Source organism: Seriola aureovittata, chromosome 24 (genome assembly GCF_021018895.1).
Source record: "Seriola aureovittata isolate HTS-2021-v1 ecotype China chromosome 24, ASM2101889v1, whole genome shotgun sequence".
NCBI classification, from domain to species: Eukaryota; Metazoa; Chordata; class Actinopteri; order Carangiformes; family Carangidae; genus Seriola; species Seriola aureovittata.
Genome location: NC_079387.1, coordinates 10666361 through 10686134, shown reverse-complemented (window position 1 = coordinate 10686134; position 19774 = coordinate 10666361). Strand labels below are relative to the sequence as shown.

At 44.1% G+C, this 19774-nt stretch overlaps 3 protein-coding genes across 3 annotated transcripts; 1 reads left to right on the top strand and 2 right to left on the bottom strand.

The window, feature by feature from the left end:
* Window positions 1–282: 282 nt before the first annotated feature.
* Window positions 283–11794, bottom strand: map3k2 (mitogen-activated protein kinase kinase kinase 2). Its single transcript, XM_056370374.1, has 17 exons — window positions 11451–11794; window positions 9101–9173; window positions 8640–8758; window positions 7975–8015; window positions 7783–7882; window positions 7579–7692; window positions 7269–7365; window positions 6995–7125; window positions 6811–6890; window positions 6546–6610; window positions 6316–6408; window positions 5980–6219; window positions 5746–5894; window positions 5518–5649; window positions 5196–5325; window positions 4937–5114; window positions 283–4677 (listed from the first exon to the last, which is right to left on the bottom strand). The coding sequence occupies exons 2-17, from the start codon at window positions 9153–9155 to the stop codon at window positions 4458–4460; spliced, it is 1944 nt and encodes a 647-aa protein (XP_056226349.1). The 5' UTR covers window positions 9156–9173; window positions 11451–11794; the 3' UTR covers window positions 283–4457.
* Window positions 11795–12461: 667 nt separating this feature from the next.
* sumo1 (small ubiquitin like modifier 1) lies at window positions 12462–15351 on the top strand. The gene is made up of 5 exons (XM_056370375.1): window positions 12462–12590; window positions 12959–13033; window positions 13394–13471; window positions 13575–13646; window positions 13827–15351. The coding sequence occupies exons 1-5, from the start codon at window positions 12579–12581 to the stop codon at window positions 13893–13895; spliced, it is 306 nt and encodes a 101-aa protein (XP_056226350.1). The 5' UTR covers window positions 12462–12578; the 3' UTR covers window positions 13896–15351.
* Window positions 15352–16745: 1394 nt separating this feature from the next.
* On the bottom strand, window positions 16746–19754 carry LOC130165562 (claudin-34-like). The gene has a single exon (XM_056370926.1). It carries the CDS (start codon window positions 18126–18128, stop codon window positions 17406–17408), a length of 723 nt encoding a protein of 240 aa, XP_056226901.1. The 5' UTR covers window positions 18129–19754; the 3' UTR covers window positions 16746–17405.
* Between the last annotated feature and the right edge of the window lie 20 nt (window positions 19755–19774).

Genomic DNA, 19774 nt, shown 5'->3' with positions numbered 1-19774 from the left:
TTAAAAAATAAAATCATGTTAAATCAAAAGTATGAGAATAAGAGAGAAATTATGAGACAGAATGAAATAAAAAGTAGAAATTATGAGTTAAAAAGTCAGAATTATGAGAGAAATCTAAATTATAAGATAAAGTCGAAACAAGAGTAATACTATTATAACTCTAACCATAGATACAAATTTTCTGGATCTAATTTGGCTTTCCATTAACAACATTAACAGGCAAAAATCTGAAAATACATTTCAAACACAGGCTGTTTGTATGAAACAACGGTCACTCAGATGTGAAATAAATATCTTTTATTGTTTTCATCGTCATAGTCATAATTGTTGTAATTATGAACACAGAGCTGTGGCAATACTCCAGAATTTTGCCAAAAAACAGCAACCATTCAACGGCACTGCTGCGTCTCTCAGGACCCAACCATGCAACCATACAATCTCCCATTTAAAAAAAAGGTAAAATAAAAAATATATATTAAAAAATTATGCGTACCACTGATATACAGATCTGATATAAACAGGCGTATTGGTCACAAACCAATTAGAATTATAAACATGGCTTCTTTTACAATACACAGAGACCAAACATGTGGGATATAAGTGTACTTTTCTTTAAAAAAAAAAAAAGGGTACATTTTCATTTTATACATTTGTACATGATTTTTTTTAAATTTCATTTTCATTATTATTTTAATGTTCTCACCCCCTACAGTCAGAATGCTCAAGGCATTTCAGGCGCAGTGTCCAATGAGCACAAATTGCAGTAAATGCACGTTTACAAACTCACACACACACACACACACACACACACATACAAATTACACACACACACACTCACACTCACACACATCCAGGAGTGGCAGCAGTGGCTTTAGACACTAAAGAGAGAACTACAGGTGTATCTTGGCGTCTGCAGGTGGCAAATACTGGTACCAAAGAGTTTAATCCACTGTGGTGAACGAGGCCATCTGACGGTAGAAATGAGACAATACATTCATGTACAGGTCATCGCTAACTGAACCCTCAACACACACACACACACACACACACACACACAACACACACACACACACACACACACACACACACGCGCACACCCGCTCACATTCACACTTGTGTAAAAATAAAGAATAGTCTTTAAAATGTGCAAAGAAAAGGTCGCTGAACCGAGCTGCACGAGCGACAGCTGACGAGGAATCGTGAAAAAGCATCAGTGAATAATCGATAGTGCATAATGGTAGTGCGTATCAAGGTTTACCAGTGCTGGCGGCGTTTTACAACTGAACCTCCATCTGTACCAGACAGTTTACTGTACGCCGCCTCCAACTCAATACAGGAGGCTGATTTGCAAATACTCTAAAATGACTTCTTCTTCTCTGGAGCTTTGTTTGTTTGGTACCGTTTGGAAAATGCATAACGTGAGTGAAGGAGGAGTTTGTTTCCACAACCTGTGCGGAGCTACCGGCTGATGACAGACACACGACCACAGAGCGACAGACGGGCTGAATCTTTCAGACCAGTTTAAGTGCCTTCAGGGAAAATCACGACCTGTGGTTCGCAGCTCTGAGTCACTCTGGCTTTGACTTCCTGGATGATTCAAGGTGAGGAGCAGCAGCTGTTGAACAGGTGCGATCAGTAAAACACGGCTCTTTAGCAACACCTGGTGGACACTGCAGGAAACTACAACAACATCTGCAGATACATGTCGTCCTCGCAAGTTTTCGTACCAAATATATCACAGCTACATGTCATTTGTTTACTGATCAGAACCAAAAACATCCGCCTGTCCATCCACCAATATCCAACTTCATACTGGAAAGTAAACTAATAAAATGAGGTGGTGTCACTGGAGCAGTAGAAGAAGAAGTTACGGGCTGACACTGTTGAAACGTGCAGCTTCACCACTGTGTGTCAGTCTGCTTCATGTTCTCAGGTCTCCAAACACTCAACCAGCTGCAGTGCATCGTGGGAAGTCAAGGAGGAGTTTGACATGTTACCAACTTGTTTCAAAAATAATAAGAACAAATAAAGTCACTGAAACGACACACAGGGACATTTTAGAGCTAATGTGTAAAGAGCCGGTAAATATTACTGCGAGCTCATCTGTCTTAGACACTGTGTGTAAATCTCTATGTCACTGCAGCTCCGCCCACAACAACACACACACTGACACCTACACACACACACACCGAGACTCTGATTACTCTGTCTGACTTCTGCGAGAGGATCAAGGTCTGACATGAAGCCAGGTGAGGGCTGAACTCGTCTGTAGTGAACGTGTAAGAAGCGGGACATTTAACCAACACGTGATTGGTTGTTGGCAGAGCTGCCCAAAACAAGATGACTCCTCCTGGTCGTCATCAGCCGAGGGGTCGCTGGTTGCAGAGAGCTCATTTAAAGCTGCAGTCTGGTGTTACTGGTGCATAGTTGTGGAGCCAACGCCATGAACAACCTCTATGGATCGTTCGTATTCAACACAAAGACGTGACTGAAGCTCGGTCCCGAGAGGAAGCGGAGGCGGCGGTGACAACGACGACAGCCGAGCGGGACGCGGCGCACGTTTGTGGTTCGGCTAAAGTGACGAGTTGACGTTCTGATACAGAAGCTGCAGCGCCGCCTGCTGTTCAGGAGTGAAGCTCTGTGGGAAACTGTAAACGACACCGTGGAGAGCGGGTCTGTTCTGTGGGAGTGCATGTGAGGCCAGAACAACAAAAACACAAACACAAACAACACAAACAACATGTGACACGATGAGAGTGCTGTGATATGGCAGAGTGATGGAGGACAGGAAGGGACCGACTGCAGCGGCAGAGAAGAAGAGACAGTTAACTGGATATGTACCTGTAGGTTCAACGACGAGCAGCTCGTGAGGTGTTTGGAAACGTCCGGTTTTACAGCTCCACATGTCGGACAACAGCGGGACAGCGTCATACAGCCAGACCTCTGGCCAATCAGCTGCGAGACCTCTCGCCTTGATCGACGCTCTTCAAATGCTCCTCTTTAGTTTCAGTGCTTCTCGTGGTCTCAAGTGGTCGACAGGAAGTTTCTTCGCCACCAAAGAGCCATATTCTGAGTTTCCTCATTTAATGACAGATCTGATGCAACTGATCATTAATCTCACCGTCAGTTCATCCCACCATTATTTTCTAAAATGATAAATTCATTGTTTCGTCTATAAACTGCTTCTGCAGAACGACCTGACTATATCTCATATCAAACTGTATTAAACACAGGATTTTAAATGAAATATTCGTAAATATTCTGCTCACCAGGCGGCCGCTAACTGATGTAACGGCTGCATTAAAACCAGTGACGTACCGGTAAAAGTCAGGATCTAACGGCCATGAACTGACTCTGAATCCACAAGAGTCCAACCAATCAGACCACTCAACACTTTGAGAAGCAGAGGAGACAAAAGGTGCATTCGAGAAATCAACACGTCTGGATTCTGTGAAGCAGAAGTTCCAGTCCCTGTCGGAGAACCGGTCGGGAGGTGAAACCTGTTACCATATTTTGTTACCAGGCAAACGAACGGAGTGAGCTGAGCTGAGGCGGGACCCCATCTCAACAGCAGGAGAGTCTGTGTTACAGAAAAAGGCAGAAACGGACGTTGCGGCTGAACTGGGATCAGCTGGATTCGGGCTAAACGGTGCAAAAGGCAGTTTATCCAGGAGGAGAAAAAAAAACGACACTCAGAACGACTGCGACTAAGAACGACAGAGATTATCCACAAACTCACTGCGTTTCAAAACAGAAAAGGCACACGGCAAAGAACGAAGATGGGGAGGGAGGAGGGGGGGGGGGGGGGGAAGGGGGGGTTACAGACAGTAAAGCAGAGGCAAAGCATTTCATCTGAGACCAGAGGGTGAGTGGAAACTGTTGGTGGGGAGTGTTCTCTATAGCAGCGGGCCCAGCTCCTCACCATCGCTCTGGGTTTTGGCAGGAGACTACATTCTGGGGTCGGGTCAGCGAGATGGGAGGGGGGAGGGGCGGGGGCGGGGGGGGGGGGGGGGGGGGGGGGGGGCAGAGCCATTGAGAGTCAGGCGTCACCTCCTGTAGGTCCACAACACCGACACTATCCCACTCCAAGACGTTTGAAGAGAGGAACCGTACAAACATAAAAAAGGAGACGTTTTCAAATAGTCGTTTTTCGTCGCTTCAGGAGGAAGTGCTCCGTCCCTCCGTTTCTCACAAATTAAGGTGCAACTTGCGGAGAAAAATAAAATAAAAACTTATGTCCTCTATGGCAGTCTCATACAAACAGAGACAGGAGGAGCAGGTACGCGCCACCCCCCCGCCTACACGCCCCACCTTGCTCCAGCCAGTCCTTCCTGGTCTGATGTGGTTTCAGCTCGGAGGTGGAGGGAGCGGGGGGTCAGAGGCGGGGGCGCCCCATCGGGTAAGGCCGTATCTGGCAGTTCGGCAGGCGGGCGGGGTTTAAAGGTTCAGGGGTGGGGTTAATGTACAAAGATGTGCCTCAGTAGCTCATCAGCAGACGGCCGCTGCTTGGTCTCTACAAAGATCCGTTTGAGAAACTCTCGGCAGTGGTCCGACACGTGGGCGGGGAGAACCGGGTTAGTGGGCTGGGTGGCGATCTTAAAGATGGCTGCCATGGCCTCAAACTCCGCCCAGGGGGGTCGTTGGGTCAGCATCTCCACCACGGTGCAGCCAACGCTCCTGAGGGCGAAGGGACAGGTGTTAAACTCAGGAGCAAACACACAGTTCTTTTATTTTAAAGTTGGTTCCAAACTTCTTCCAGCTGGAATGAGAGTTTCCTCCCACGTCTTTTACCTGTAATATCATGAAATAACTAATAACACACCTGTCTGCCTCCATCTCAGTCTCATCCCCGTTTACCCAGAACCATAACATATGAACCGTGTGTGTGAAATTCAGCGGCTGTCATCTTTTAACAACAGGGCGCCTGAGCTCTCACCAGATGTCGGCCTTCCTGCCGTAGCCCTCTCCACTGATCACCTCCGGGCTCATCCAGTACGGCGTGCCGGTCACCGACTTGATGCCTGTTCCTGACAGACAGATGGTCTGCAGCCGCCGACTGGCGCCGAAGTCTCCCAGCTTCACGTTACCCACCGAGTCACGAAGGATGTTGGCTCCTGAACAGAGACGAGACCGAGTTTATCAACCTGCTTCTCCAACTCTGTTTCTGTCCCTGTGGACGTTGAGGTCCGGCTCACCTTTGATGTCCCTGTGGACGATCATGTTGCTGTGCAGGTAGGAAACGCCCTCCAGGATCTGCCGGGTGTAGCGGCGCGTCACGTTTTCCGTCAGCGCTCCGTACGACTTCAGCTGGTCTTTAATGGAGCCCTGAGCAGCACGACAGACGACAGACATTTAACATGTTTTTATCAGGTTTTACTGGATCTTATTCATTTATATTTGATTCATTCACCTTGTTTTTAACTCTGTAAAATCCCACGTTTTAAAAGCAAACTCAAGAACTTCCTTAGTTATTTGTCTTTAGCCTTTACATGAGTAAATGTGTGGATGAACACTCACGCCGGGCATGTACTCCATGAAGATGGAGAGCGTGCGCTCCATGGTGTCCCGCAGACAGCCGTAGTACTGGACGATCCGCTCGTGGCACAAGTTCTTCAGAAGCTGGATTTCACACTCCAACGCGCTCACCTCCTGAATAAAGACCAACACACCACAAACCGTTGTCTCTGCTGTTTCCCAGCCGCCATCCACCGTGAACCAGATAAACACCGTCTGAATCATCCTCACCTTGCTGGTCTCCGGACTCTCCGGGTCAAACTGGACCTGTTTGACCGCCAGTTCCCGCCCAGTATCGGCGTCATAACAGAGGAAAACCCGCCCGAAGGCTCCCTGACCCAGAAGCTTCCCCAGCCGCCAGTTGGTTGGAGCTCGTGGAGCTGGAGGCGAAACGACACGAGCGATTAAATCACAGGAAAGAAACATGGCGGAGATTCTTTCTGCGGCTGTTTCACGGAGACTCACAGCGGCTGGGCGGACTGATGTCCATGACGGAGAGGGTGGGAGCGGCCGTCGGATTGGGGTTGGGCTCGATGTCGCTGCCCCGCCGCGGCCTCCTGGCGGGTCCCGGGGCCTCCTCCAGGTCGGGGGTGAAGACGCTGCTGCCGCTGCTGGTGCTGGGCGACTGCTCGGTCGGGCTGAAGCTGACCGGCGAGCGGAAGCCGTGAACCTGCGTTCGCCGAGCCCGAGGGAAGGTCTTCCTCCCTGCCGCGCCGAGGAAGAGGAGGAGAAGCAGGAACGGTGAGGAAGATGAATCATGAAGAAACAATAGAATTATTTAACATTTAAAACGTCGCCCACCATCGCTGTAGTCTTGAAGGCCGAAGGGAATACCGTATCGCCGCGGATACGTCCCCCCTTTCCCCGACTTCTCAAACACTGGGATGTCGTACTCTGCACAGGAAGAGGAGGACAACAGGGTCAGTCTGTCTGTATCACACACACACACACACACACACACACACACACACACACACACACACACACACACACACACACACACACACACACACACACACACACACACACACCTGGGAAGTCCTGGTGGTTGTCTGGGTAGCTCTGTGCTCTGGGCATCCTGGACTTCGGGTAGTCGCTGCATGAAGACAAACAACACCTGAACCGTTATTTCATTGTTGTCCGTGTTGCGTCACCTGTCACCTGTCCACATTTCATGTTTACACCTGGTGTGTTTAGACTAAGAGTATCTGCAGGTATTAAATATTAAATGAGTGTGATCCTGAATAATGAACTTACTGATGTGTTGTTGTACGGTCAGAATAACGCGGTGCTCACCTGTCCAGTGGACTGTCTAAAGAGGGACAACTTCCCGACGCCGAGTTCTCCGGACTGCTCATGGACAGTGGGTCCAACATCTGAAGGAGACAAAGACGCTCAGACAGAGAAGCTCACACACACCGTCACGACCAAAATCATATCGATCTGTTATTAGATAATTAGTAATCTTAATTGCCGGTACCTGGTCCATGCTCTCGGGGATGAACTCCCCCTCGCTGTTGATGCTGGTGAAGGAGCCGTTCCTCGCCACCTGCTGGAGAGCGTCGGGAATGTATCCTGGAGGAGGAGAGCTGCGATCCGTCGAATGGGAACCTGAGGTTCGGAGGAGAGCGGGAAACATTTTCATTTAAGATATTTGCTTTATAAAGATCTGCTGGATCGGAGGCAAAAGGGGCAAAACAACAACGTGAATTGTGAGTTTGATGATTGATTTGATTGTGAGTTTGTGTTTTCACCTATCAAAGCCAGCATGCTCTTCTTGTCAGCGACCCTGAATCCTGTGTTGTCCAGCTCCTCGTGGGACGGCAAGAGGTCCATACTGGAGGAAGAGTTCTGCAGAAACAAGAGGAACAAACCCGGCTGTTAACAGACCAAACCCAGCGACTCATAACAAGAAAAAAAAAGAGTTAAAACTGTTTTGAATTAGTTGCTGCTGTTAAACAAGTTGAATGGAAATACTAAGACTGGTCTCCTCCAGTCGTCAGTGTCTCTGTGAAAGTGTCAACAACATGTGGCCGTCTCTGTCCTGATGTTGGAGCTGCTGACCTGAGAGGACATCTGCAGCACCAGCAGGATCTTCAGGCTCTTCATGTGAACGCTGCGATCCAGCAGCTCCACGGCCTTGTCCAGGTCGTCCTGAGTCGTCAGTGGAATCACCAACTGCAGGAAGAAACAACAACAACTTTCTTTTAATATTTCATTCAACAGCAGCATTAAACTGTAGTTATTCCAGCCTGTGAAGCTCCGCACCTCATTGTTGGTGTAGTGAAGGTCCATCGTCTGACCGAAAGCCACTTTAGCTTTTGACCTCAGGTCGTCCAGCTTGACGGGTCGAGGGAACTGCAGGATCCTATGAGGAAGAAGAGAGGTCAGAGGTCGGGAGGGAACAGCCGCAGGTCCACACTGCTGACAGTAAAGTCATGCACCTGGACGAACACTCACCTCTTCTCCCCTTTGAACTCGAACTTCACTCTGACGTCGTTCTGTGGAGAAGTCACGGAAAATGCAGCAGAGGACAAAGAATAAAGAAATGTGATGAATGAACAGTGACAGAGGACGACACAGAGCGGCGGCTTCTGACCGAGCTCCGTTCATCTGACTCTAATTTCATTTGGGACATTTGATGGAAAATTACATTAACATTTTTATCATATTTTATAATAAAAACCATCAAGAAATTATTAAAACCAGTGTCACCAGTTCAAGTCCCGGCTGGCTGGACTATTTGCTGCATGTCTTTCCCCTTTTTTTTCTCTCTCTCTCTCTCTCTCTCTCTCTCTCTCTCTCTCTCTCTCTCTCTCTCTCTCTCTCTCTCTCTCATTTCCTGTCTGTCTTTATCAAATAAAAGCACAAAATGGCCAAAAAGACAAAACAAAATAGCAGCAGTTAAGTAAAGAAAGAACCAGTGCGTTTTACTGGAAGAGGCTTTCTCAGTTTCTAAACTGGTCTCTTTGTCTGTGTGAACTTTTTCCAGTTTCACATTAAAAGCCCCAGCTTCCCTGAAAGGCTCTTACTGTGAAATCTCAGTGTCATATGTAAGCACACTGTAATGAGTCAGAGTCATGGCTCTGGTAAAGATAAGAGACTTTATGTTCTTGTTTTGTCACCTGGTTCTTGGGCGAGGAGGCTTTGGGTTTGCCCAGGTCCGACAGGAACATGGCAGGACGGCTGGAGCGGTGCAGTTCGGCCAAGTCCTGCATGATCGAGTTCAGCGCCTCCTGCTCATCTGAGGGACAACGAGCAGATTTTAAAAGATAAAGACTGATAAAAGCAAAACTGGGCTGACATTATTGTGAATTAACAAAATCCAGGTCAAATATAAATGTTTAAATGACAATTACAGCTCAGGTAAAAAAGAGCACAACTATAGGAACATGTGATTTACCTGCAGATAACACAGAGGTTTACTGTGAGGTAACGATGTCAAAGAAACTTTGTTCAGGGAGGAAAAAAACATTCCTTGGTTTGTAAGTTTAACAAAAGACAAAGTTGGCTTCCTGCCAAACAGTAACGCTGTCTTAACACACACACACACACAACACACACACACACACACACACACACATACCCATCATCGTGGCACGGCGATTGACCCAGGAGGCCGGGAAAGAGGATTCTCCCATCAAAGGGATTCCTTTCTCCTGCAACAGCAAAAGCACAACATGAATCCTGACGTGCAGCTGATCGAGACACAAGTTCCAGCCTGAAGCTGCCGACTGATCAGTTGATCTGATCTCGTCCACAGGGGTGAGGGGTGTGTGTGTGTGTGTGTGTGTGTGTGTGTGTGTGTAGGGGGGGGATATGATAACAACAACTGAATATATTTTTATCACAGTTAAGTTGTGCAGCTGGTGTCATCACTGTGAAGATGGTGCCGTCCTGCGTCTCAGATAGAAAGCTGACAGTGTTTGCCTTGTTGTTGTCGTGTATAAACAAAACTCTGCATCAAATTTCACGATTACAGTCTGTTGAATTTATCCAGGAACATTTTGAATTACAAAATGCTGCAGTTTGAAGGGAGACAGGGTGAATTTCTCTCTTGTCGTTACCATTTACACCGTGGTATCTGTCACTTTAATGTTTCTATTTGGTGAAACCGATTTATGGCTTTTAATATGATCTTTGCATCAGTGTTGTGATTTGTCAGGCGTTTCTTCTCTGGTTAAATTTACACTTTCTCAACAGATTTTACAGAAAATGTCTTCTACCACGATACACTCAGTTGTTTATTAAATCCATGGAGTTAAAAATACATCTGATACACAAGCCTGTAATAAATCCTGTCTTCAGGGAAGATTCCAACATTTTGTCCAAAACGTTCATACAAATAACATTCAACAGTTAGACACAGCAAAGAGTTCCTAATAAACTGGAGAATTTATTCCAATAATCAACATATCCTGTGACAGAGGATTGTGACAACATCAGTGAAGAAGACTGTATTGTAAAAATTAACTTTAAAAAGTAAGAAAACACTAAAACTAAAAGTCCTGCATTAGGGACAAAAAGGACTTTCAGACAAATGTACAAACGGTATAAAAACTAAATGTATTTACGTAGAATTGCATCCTTCAGAGTATTATTCCCTACTCCAGTTACTATATTGTATTACTAGAGTATTATTGGTGCAATAATGTGCAATAAATTAAACCACTTTATGAACTAATGGGCAGCGGAATCTATACAAAGATTCCATATAATGATCATATTTTTCCAGGTTAAGTCTTAATCTGCAAAGTCATTAATGGTTAAGCCAGTAATGACTAATATCATTTTTTAATAACAATTGGTGATTATCTCAAACAAATACGTGTTTAGTCTGTGAAAGGTAAAAAGATTCCCACTGCCGAATGTGACAGAAAGTCCAAATACGCAAAAGTATTTAGTTTACAATGATGTATGTCAAAGACAAGTAGCAGAGGTTTGTGACTGACAATGAACTGGAGGGATTAATCGGTTATTAAAGTATCTGCATATTATCTTTCTGATGATCGACTTATCGATTAATCAGCTTCTAAAATGGAGTTAACAGTACAATACTTCCCTGGGAAGTGTAGTGAGGCAGAAGTATAGAGCACATTTAATGTAATAATAAAAGCAATACAGGAATCAATTAATAGTTGCAGCCATTCCTATAACATATTGATATATTCCCTCTGCACTCTCATCACCAGTTGTCATGATATTATAGTAAAGTGTTAGTTACTGGTGTGAAGTCGTGATGATACCATACAACACTACAGACAGAGGCTCTGCACCAGACTGTGTGCAGTGAGTCTGGAAATTAAAGTGTGGACAGTCAAGATGGCCTCTGCTGATCAGGAGCTGATTGGATATTGCTGATCAGAGTCTGATCATCACTGATCGATCACTGTCTGCGAGTGACGTAAAATCTGACTACTCCATCACGCTGGTGAGAGTGGGCTGCAACATCAACATTAGCTTAGCACTTTACAAACGGCAAACATATATCGTCCTTTTCAAATCACTGTGCTGAGCTGATCACGGCAAAGTTGATATCAACAACACCGCCACTGTTATGGCCTCCTTTAGTAGATAATTAGCTTTAAATTAACTTGCTAGCGTTAGCTGAGTAGCTCCATAAGCTAAAATTGACTAACAACTGTTGCTAGCCAATCTGGCATTACGTGCCACGGCCAAAATGTGCTTAATGAATGATGTGGCATCTTGAAATATAACCAAAACACAGTCAGCTGCACATACATAGCTGATACGGGAAGCTAAGTGGCTAACGCCAGCCGAAGAGTTCCGTGTACAGCTAGCTGTCAGGCCAGGGAAGTTGACAAGCTAAGCTAATGCTAATTCAAAGCTCTCCCGCAATGCATGGCCGTAAAAAGCAACCATCAAACGGACAAATGTCAGGTCTGAACCGAACTGTTTCACCTCTATCATCTCACCTGGGGGGCTGATTAGATTGCTTCTCACGTCCTCATCCACAGGGCCGGTGACAGGAGCCCCGGGCCCCGCGGAGAGCCGCTGGAGGAAGCAGAAGTTTGGTAGTCCGCTCTCAACTTCACTCGAGTCCTGCTGGGCCGCGACGACGAGGCCCAACGGCTGTCAGCTGAGCCCGGCGGATGTCTTCAGGCAGAAAAATGACAAGATAACGGCTTATCCGAGAAAGTATCCTCGTGTCTGCACGGCAATGAAAAGGCAAAGTCAATGGACAGCTTTCATTTTTGTTGCACTTTACACACTCGTTGACGGTAGCTTCGTTCGCTGTTGCCCCCACAGCTGCGTCAAGTTAACGGTCGATGGACAAAGGACTACCGGAATATCGAGATTGTGCTGACAAAATAAAAGCACAATGTGTCTCGCGAAGGGAAAAGCATAAATACATATTTCGTATTTTATGTTGACAGTTATTAACCGGAAATGTGTTTTTTTCATTTTGGCAAACTTGACAGTCTCCAAGTCTCGTTGGGGGGAGTCACACAAAAACACAACTTTTCATGTCATAGAAATCAAATTTAACATTAAAGTACCTAAACATCATGTCAAAAACGTTTGTACACACAGGAATAAAATGGGCTATATTTTTTTAATAATTATCTAGATATATAGTGAGTGATCATACCTGTAATTTAAGTGGTCAGAACCTAATGGATGTATTTTATGCACTTTGAAATAGTACCACATACTTTGCAGTCAGCATCCCTTTAAATTATACCCAACATGGCCGTAAAGGAGTAGCTTTACGAACAGATATAAAATGACAGGGAAGTTATACAAATATAAATTATATAAAAATTTGATACTGAATTGATACTTTGATGCCAAATTTAAAAGAATATACATTTCTCTTTAGACAATATTGATTAATTGCTTAATTTTTTCATTTTATGACAGTTAAAGACGGTTATGTGCAAAAGACCACAGTGCTTTCATCTTATTTTGAAAGTATTTCGAATGTGTCGTCCCGTCCGGTCGATGTCGACTTCTCACAACATCAGGCTAAAGCTGCGACTGGAAGCTAACGCTAACGCCGTTCTCGGATCATTTTTCACAACACACACAGAGGCAGAAACATGTCAGACACGGTGAGATATAAACCTCACACAGTCTTTCATTGTCTGAAATGAAACGAAAAGAAAAAAGGGGCAAATTAGTGTTTTTGTGGCTGTTGCCTCGTATGTGGTTATCTAACATGCTAACTGTTAGCTCATGAAGCTGCGGGCCCAGAGCTCACTGCTTATTTTGCTGCTTAGCTTAGCGGCTAGCTTCGGTTTCAGTTCATTTTCAAAGTTCTGATACCAAACATTAAGCTTTACCTGCATTTTGAAACCGAAATATACAAATATGTCAACCTCAGTGTTGTGAAAGTCAGTGAAATGAAGCCTGCAGGCCTGTTTACATGTGTAGCTGGCCTTTAAATGTTTTGTGTTTTGCTTATTTATTGTCTTTTTAGGAGACAAAACCATCCAGCCAAGACGGCGGAGATAAGAAGGACGGAGAGTACATCAAATTAAAAGTGATCGGTCAGGTGGGTAGAAATGCAGGGGTGATGGATGGGACTCACTGAGCTCAACATAGGAATATGCAGCTTTGGACAGTAGTTGATCATCAACAAATAGGACTGAGTGAAAAAACTTAATCGAGACTTTTCTGCTGCATGAGACACTTGTGAGATAAATGCTTCATGTAGGCTGTAGTTACTTGTTTATAAAGATGCACCAATATGAAATATCAGGGTTGATGAAAATAACAGTGGTGGTATATACCATGATATAACTAATAATACTGTTCTTACAATATGTTTATATTTTGTGTTTTGTTTTTTTTACTTACCTTCTTGTGTGTGTTTCTGCTGCTTCTCATCATCACTGTTTCCTTCCGCCCACAGGACAGCAGTGAAATCCACTTTAAGGTGAAAATGACGACACATCTAAAAAAGCTGAAGGAGTCTTACAGCCAGAGACAGGTATGAGGCAAGAGGAAGTCTGAGCTTTTTTTGTAGATGTTCAACTCCAGCAGCACCAGAGGCCGTTATTTCATACCGCTGTGTGTTGGTGTGTTTCTTCCAGGGCGTCCCAGCGAGCACGCTAAGGTTTCTGTTCGAAGGACAGAGAATCGCAGATAACCAAACTCCGAAAGAGGTAAACTTGTCTCTCTTGTCTTGAGCATCCCCTTTGTCTTCTAGCTGAACTGTCCAACATGTTCATCTGGATTACTCTGCTCTATTTTATGATCATGACTAGGAGTGATGAGAACTGAAGGACATTTATTCTGTTGCTAATATAAATGTCTCTCCTGTCTCTGCTGTGTGTTCATGTCAGCTGGGGATGGAGGACGAGGACGTCATCGAGGTTTATCAAGAACAGACCGGCGGACTTTGGAACGATTAAACCTCCTGCATTTCTAAATCTTTTTTTTCTCTTATTTTGTATTTTATTTTGTATGTATGTACGTATTTTTGTTCAGTTTCAAACCATCTGGATCAAAACCGACTCTATCAGGGCTTCCATGTGTGTGAGGGCGGGAAGGTGAACGGACTGAGGTAAGGACGAGGAAAAGGACAGTGGGTCTGCGGTACTCTGAAGTGCAGGGATGTTCATGTTGTTGACTCGAGCAATAGCATTCAATCACATATTTTTGTTTTTTTATCCCATTTTCTTTTCGGGAGTCAGCAGAAGCAAATAACTCTGTCAAGGAACAAGCTGCATTAAAGGAATAGTTCACCCAACAGGAAAATGTTGTCATCATCTTCACATGTGTATGAACATTTCAAGACAAGATCAGTCGTCAATGGAGCTTTGCTTCACCTTCCTCTAAAGGAAACTAATGTTTTCATGAAACTCCTCCTGATAATTTCAGTGTTTGGAAACCAAGAAGTTTCACTAAGGGTCCAAAAGGTTCAGTATTTACTTGTTTAACAAATAGACTTTTAGAAGTTGTTGTGCACTACAGCGGAAAGCAGACACTTGCGTTTTGAAATATAATGTAATTTAAGCATCAATTTTTAAAGAGCAAAATTTAGCAGTTACATGATGCTGAGGAAGTCGAGACGTGTTGATATCCGCTTGTATGATTTTTAGGTCCCCGACATTAAGCATCTGTGTGCCACGTGGTTTTAAAGTGGATGTCAGGAGAAAGTAGATGTTGAAAATGTTATGTCTTGATCCAAATATTTGACTATTGAAGAAGCTGCCTGACAATTAAACAAGTTTGAGGAAACTGAAGCAAAGCTGCATCAGCTGAGCAGACAGCGTCGCAAATACATTTTCTGGATGCACTATTCCTTTAAGTCTGTCTGAGGTGAGCAGCCATTAAAACCGGCTTCATCCTCCATTTGATTCGTACAAAAATAAGTTGCTTGCACACCTGTTGATTTCCCCGAGGAGTTTGACACCAAGTTAGACGCGAAAGATGCAGTTGTTTGTACACGAGGCAGTTCACTCCAGATGTTTTCTGTATTTACATTCAGGGCATTGAGCAGACCGTGTGTGCTGATAAACAGCTGGATTACTGGACAGTCAGTCTCTCTGTAACTCATCCTCAAAACCACTTGTTCTGAAATTTAGTTCCTGTAGATCTGAGTCATTTTCATTTACAGCCTGTGTTTGAAGGACTGCACCATAATCAAATTGTAAAATTCTGGTAATAATTGACCTGATATGATAATATTTGAGATTTGAAACATTTTTCTAAATGATAATTGTGCTTTACTTGTATATGTTGTATTCAGTATTAGAGTGTGTTTGAATGATCTACCATATGTATCTCCAGTGTGGTTTTTAATTTATATTGGAGGGTTTCATTCTGTGATTATATATTGAAATATATACCCGTTCTGGAAACATTTTTCTGGCTGACAGTCACAGTGGTTTGACCTCAGATGACTCTGTCCTCCAGCAGACAGTGCAGACAGACAGTCCGACTGCTCGTCTGTGAACAGTGACATGTTAAACTGTGCTGTCAGCGCTTGTTTTTAAAGCGTTCCTTTTTGTTTTTGGGATGAAATTCTTAATCTGTGTTCTGTATGAAGTTCCTCAAGAAGGTGAAGATCACTCGCAGCCCCCAACTGTGTGTGAATCACAAAGACAGGTCGACTCCTGAGGGGTGAAACAACCAGTAACACAGAAAGAACATGTCGATGCCTGTTGACACTCTGGTCGTTTCACTCTTCAGAGACAGTCGAGATGTCAGGTCAGAGCTGCAGTGGATGATGGGTAAACTGCACCTCTGGGACTTGGATTTGCTTTCAGTGCACACAGCATGTATCCAGAAGCTGTCTCCACTGCCAGACATTACACTCCAAAAGCAAATTAAAAGGAAATAATGATCCTTTTCTAAACGAAGCGAAGCAGCGATTACAGATCATCTAGAAAATGGCCGTCACTCCACAGAGGTGTGTGGAATCAAAACAAACAGGAAAACTGTCGCCTCAATTGGATTTTCCAGCCTGAGCGCCTTTTATCATTTCTCCACCCCCCACCCCCCACCCCCCACCCCCCACCCCGGGCAGGAAGGGCTGTGATTTGAGCCATAACACTGATCTCAGTGAGGTGAAGGGACTGTTCATCATTAGAGGAACATTGATACAGATGGTTTGAAATTCTGGAGATGAGCTTTTTGCTTTTTTTGAATAAAATATTTAAGAAAAAACTTCTGTTATCCTTTGTATATTATTAAATAGTATTTTGACTTCCTCTACCTGTAACTGCAGTATTTATTGTAAAGATTTTTAATTATTGGAACTTAGAGGCCCACAACTACAGATAGTATATATATTGATGTATTTATATGAGGAAAAAGTGAAGAAATTAGACTGTAGATTATTCAGATCAGTCAAATATGTAAAGGTAATTAATGAAACAGTTGGTTTACACAGCATTGTATCTGCAAAAATATAAAAGCATTTCCTTAACAGTAGTTATTCATTTACTTATCATTTTGTCTTATAATAAAACCAGGGATTGTCGGATGCTTCGCTGCTGCAGCAACACAGAACCAATGAAGGGTCAGGGATCAGATCTAAGGTTTCTAAAAGTGACAGGGTCAAAGGTCAAAGCCTTCTGGAGACAAAGGATAAATAAAGCCTCTTTCTCCTCTGGATGTCATTCATATTCATATATATATATTTTATGTTACTGAGGTGTTTTCAGAGATGATGTTTATTTCAGTCTGAATATATTTATATTAATATAATATCTGCGAACATAAAACAAACATAAGTTGCATACTTCACTGGTCGTTATCTCAAAGACGGTAAGAAAGGAAAACTCCACTCTTTATAAATCTTCCCTTCATTCCACATGCTGATCATGGTGTGCAACCACAATAACAGACCCCACCCCATACAACATAAAAACATTAGTTCCTATAGAATATGAAACAGATCTTTTTAAATATTTCTTCTTCTTCTTTTATTTATTTATATTAATTAACAAAAATATTCCTCTATTTAAAAACGTTGATTATTCTCAAATATTTTAAATGAAATTACTTAATGAACTTAAAAATTTAAATAAAATTTAAAAAATAGGCAGCGACACAGACTGGTCATCTAAAGAGGAAGTGGTGACACAAAATAAAAGACCTGTGGCCCTCTGGCATGCAGAGGGCCACAGGCTGAACTCAGTCTGAAGCATGAACCGGCATCAGGTCTGTTTGCTGTCAAGAGATGAATCATTCACTTCGATCTCCCGCCGAGAGTAAAAGCAGATGAGTCGAGGCGACAGCTGTGTCTGACGAGATGAATAAATCAAACTGGGTGTGTGGAGCGCGAGCAGCTGTGTGTCTCTGCTGGAAACAGATTGAGACTCAGATACAACTTTGTGTTTTGTCTCTTTCTGTTTTGCAGCCTCTCACTCTCTTCCTCCTTCAAGTCAGAGCCAGACGTCCGGACGAGCTGATCACAGACGTTCCTGAGACTCAAAAGCCGCGTTGTCGTTTCCCCGGCCGGCGGCCACAGATGATGCAGGTAACGACCCGTCCAGGTGGATCCTGGGTTGCGGCCTCTCTGGTAACCTGTACATACAGAAAACCACCCCAGAGACAACCATCAGGAACGTTCCCACCATCCCCACCCCTATGCCGCACCCCACGTGTTGCGAATCAGGCGCCTGGGGCAACTTGAAATCCGAGGGGAACCTGATGGTCTGATTGGTCACCACCGAGGTCAGATTCCACAGGAGAGGGATGAGGGACATCACGGCGGCCGCCAGGCACAGGGCTCCGGTGGCGAAGAACGATAAGCGGATTGGCGAGCTCTTCTCCACCCCGAAGTAGACGTTCCTCAGGGTGTAAACGCCGCCGGCGTTCCCACAAAGCCCCGTCAGCAGAGACAGCATCATGAGCACCTGACCCGCCACAATCTCTGGAGGCGTGAAGGCCTCCGTCAGGCCGATGTGCCTGCAGTGCATGACCCTGAAGCCGGGGGTCACCTCCGTGAAGCTGTTGAAGCACGCCCTCCACACGCCCACCCAGGCCACGCCGGAGCTGATGACCTCCCTGTCCGACACCAGCCAAACCCTCCACTGGATGAGTCCAAGGGCCACAGCGGTCAGAGTCCAGCCCACGCAGCTCAGCCAAAGGGCGGCGAGCTGAGCGTGGGCCGTGTGGGCTAAGTAGGTCATCGTGGAGGAAGTCCTGATCCCACCCAAAGGTCATCAGGGGGTCAAAGTCAGGCGGAAGGTGTCATGTTGAAACTCTCCCTGATTCTGGTGCTGCAGCTCATTCAGCCTCTCCTTTACTTTCTCCCCACCTTCTTTTTCCCCCTGATGCTCTTTTGTGACCTGGGTTACCTGGAAACACCTGCAGCTCCTCTGAGAACAGACACACACCTGGAAACACCTGCAGCTCCTCTGAGAACAGACACACACACACACAGACCAAACATCCTCACTACTCAACCAACAGCAGAGGACTGGACGGGATATCACGTTCAAAACAATGGTACTTCCTGTTTATACGTTATGATTATGCATCATGCTAACTGATGCTACATTACATGCTAACGTTTCATTTTAACATGCTACTGTTGCCATGGTAGCAAAACATTATTAATGGTGTGGGAGGAAACAGAAATCTGGATTCTTCTCACTCACATCTTTTTAAATTTAATATATTTAATAAAAATGTGAATCAACCTGACAAACAGATTTTTAACAAATAAAGCTTTTGCATTAAATTATTTAATTCAAAAATACTAAAACTGACACCTACTCTGAGTAAATGAATCACCACATCAAGATTAAAAGGCTGTAATTAATTTATAATTATAAATTCATTAGATTCGTACCTGTTGCCGTCTGTGAGCTGCCTTCAAACTCTTGACCAGGAAACAGACTGACTGTCTTTTCTTTTATTCTGTGATGCAGCACACTTCCTCATCTTGTTAATAAAAACCTAGATACAGTTTCCCATCATAACTGTAAATGATTGACAGTATATAGACTCAGACAGAGGCGGGGCCTTACAGTCTGACTGCAGTTGTTACAGTTGAGCTGGTTTATTTATCCTAAAATAACATTGCATTTCATTGGTAAACTGACCTCGGCTCGAATCAGGACAACAACGTTAGAAACTGAATAAAGAAGATTTTTTTTGTGTAAAATCTAATTTATGGCTGTAGAAACAATTTGCCAGTTATTTACATTAAACTGCCTATTTTTATATTTGTGTATAATAAATACAGCTGGAGAGAAATTTGTTTTCTCACAGATCTTCAGAGAAAAAGATTAAACACTGTTTCTCTGGCGAGAATCGATTAAAGACGCTCCGATGAAAATCAGGTATTTGACCTTGTTGACGCCCACACGCTCGGCCTCTGTCAGGACGTTATCATCAGGGGCAGTAAACGAGCTGTGAAACGTCCCAGCGTGGGGCTGTAAAAGTTCCTGTTGTTGACGTCATCACTGACCGTCAACAACAGGAAACTGAAGGGCGTCAGGATTTTACAGGATTATAAAAAGGCCTGGTGAAAAACATGAAACGCCTGTGACAAAGATTTACTCTGGTATCATCGTAAAAACTAAAAAAATATCAGAAGCAGCACAAAAATCCTTCAGTTCGGTTCTTCCCAACCAAAGAAAACAAAAGCTGTGACTGTTTAAACATGTTAATGCCGTTATTTGTTTTTCTCACTGAACACGCAGAAACTTTTAGAAACGTATCAACGAGACACTGTGGTCATTTTTATCCGTGAAACTTTATTATTAAAGTTTGATTTTCTTGAAACAACGTTTTCTAAAATCAGGACTTGAACTTTCTTGAGATTCCT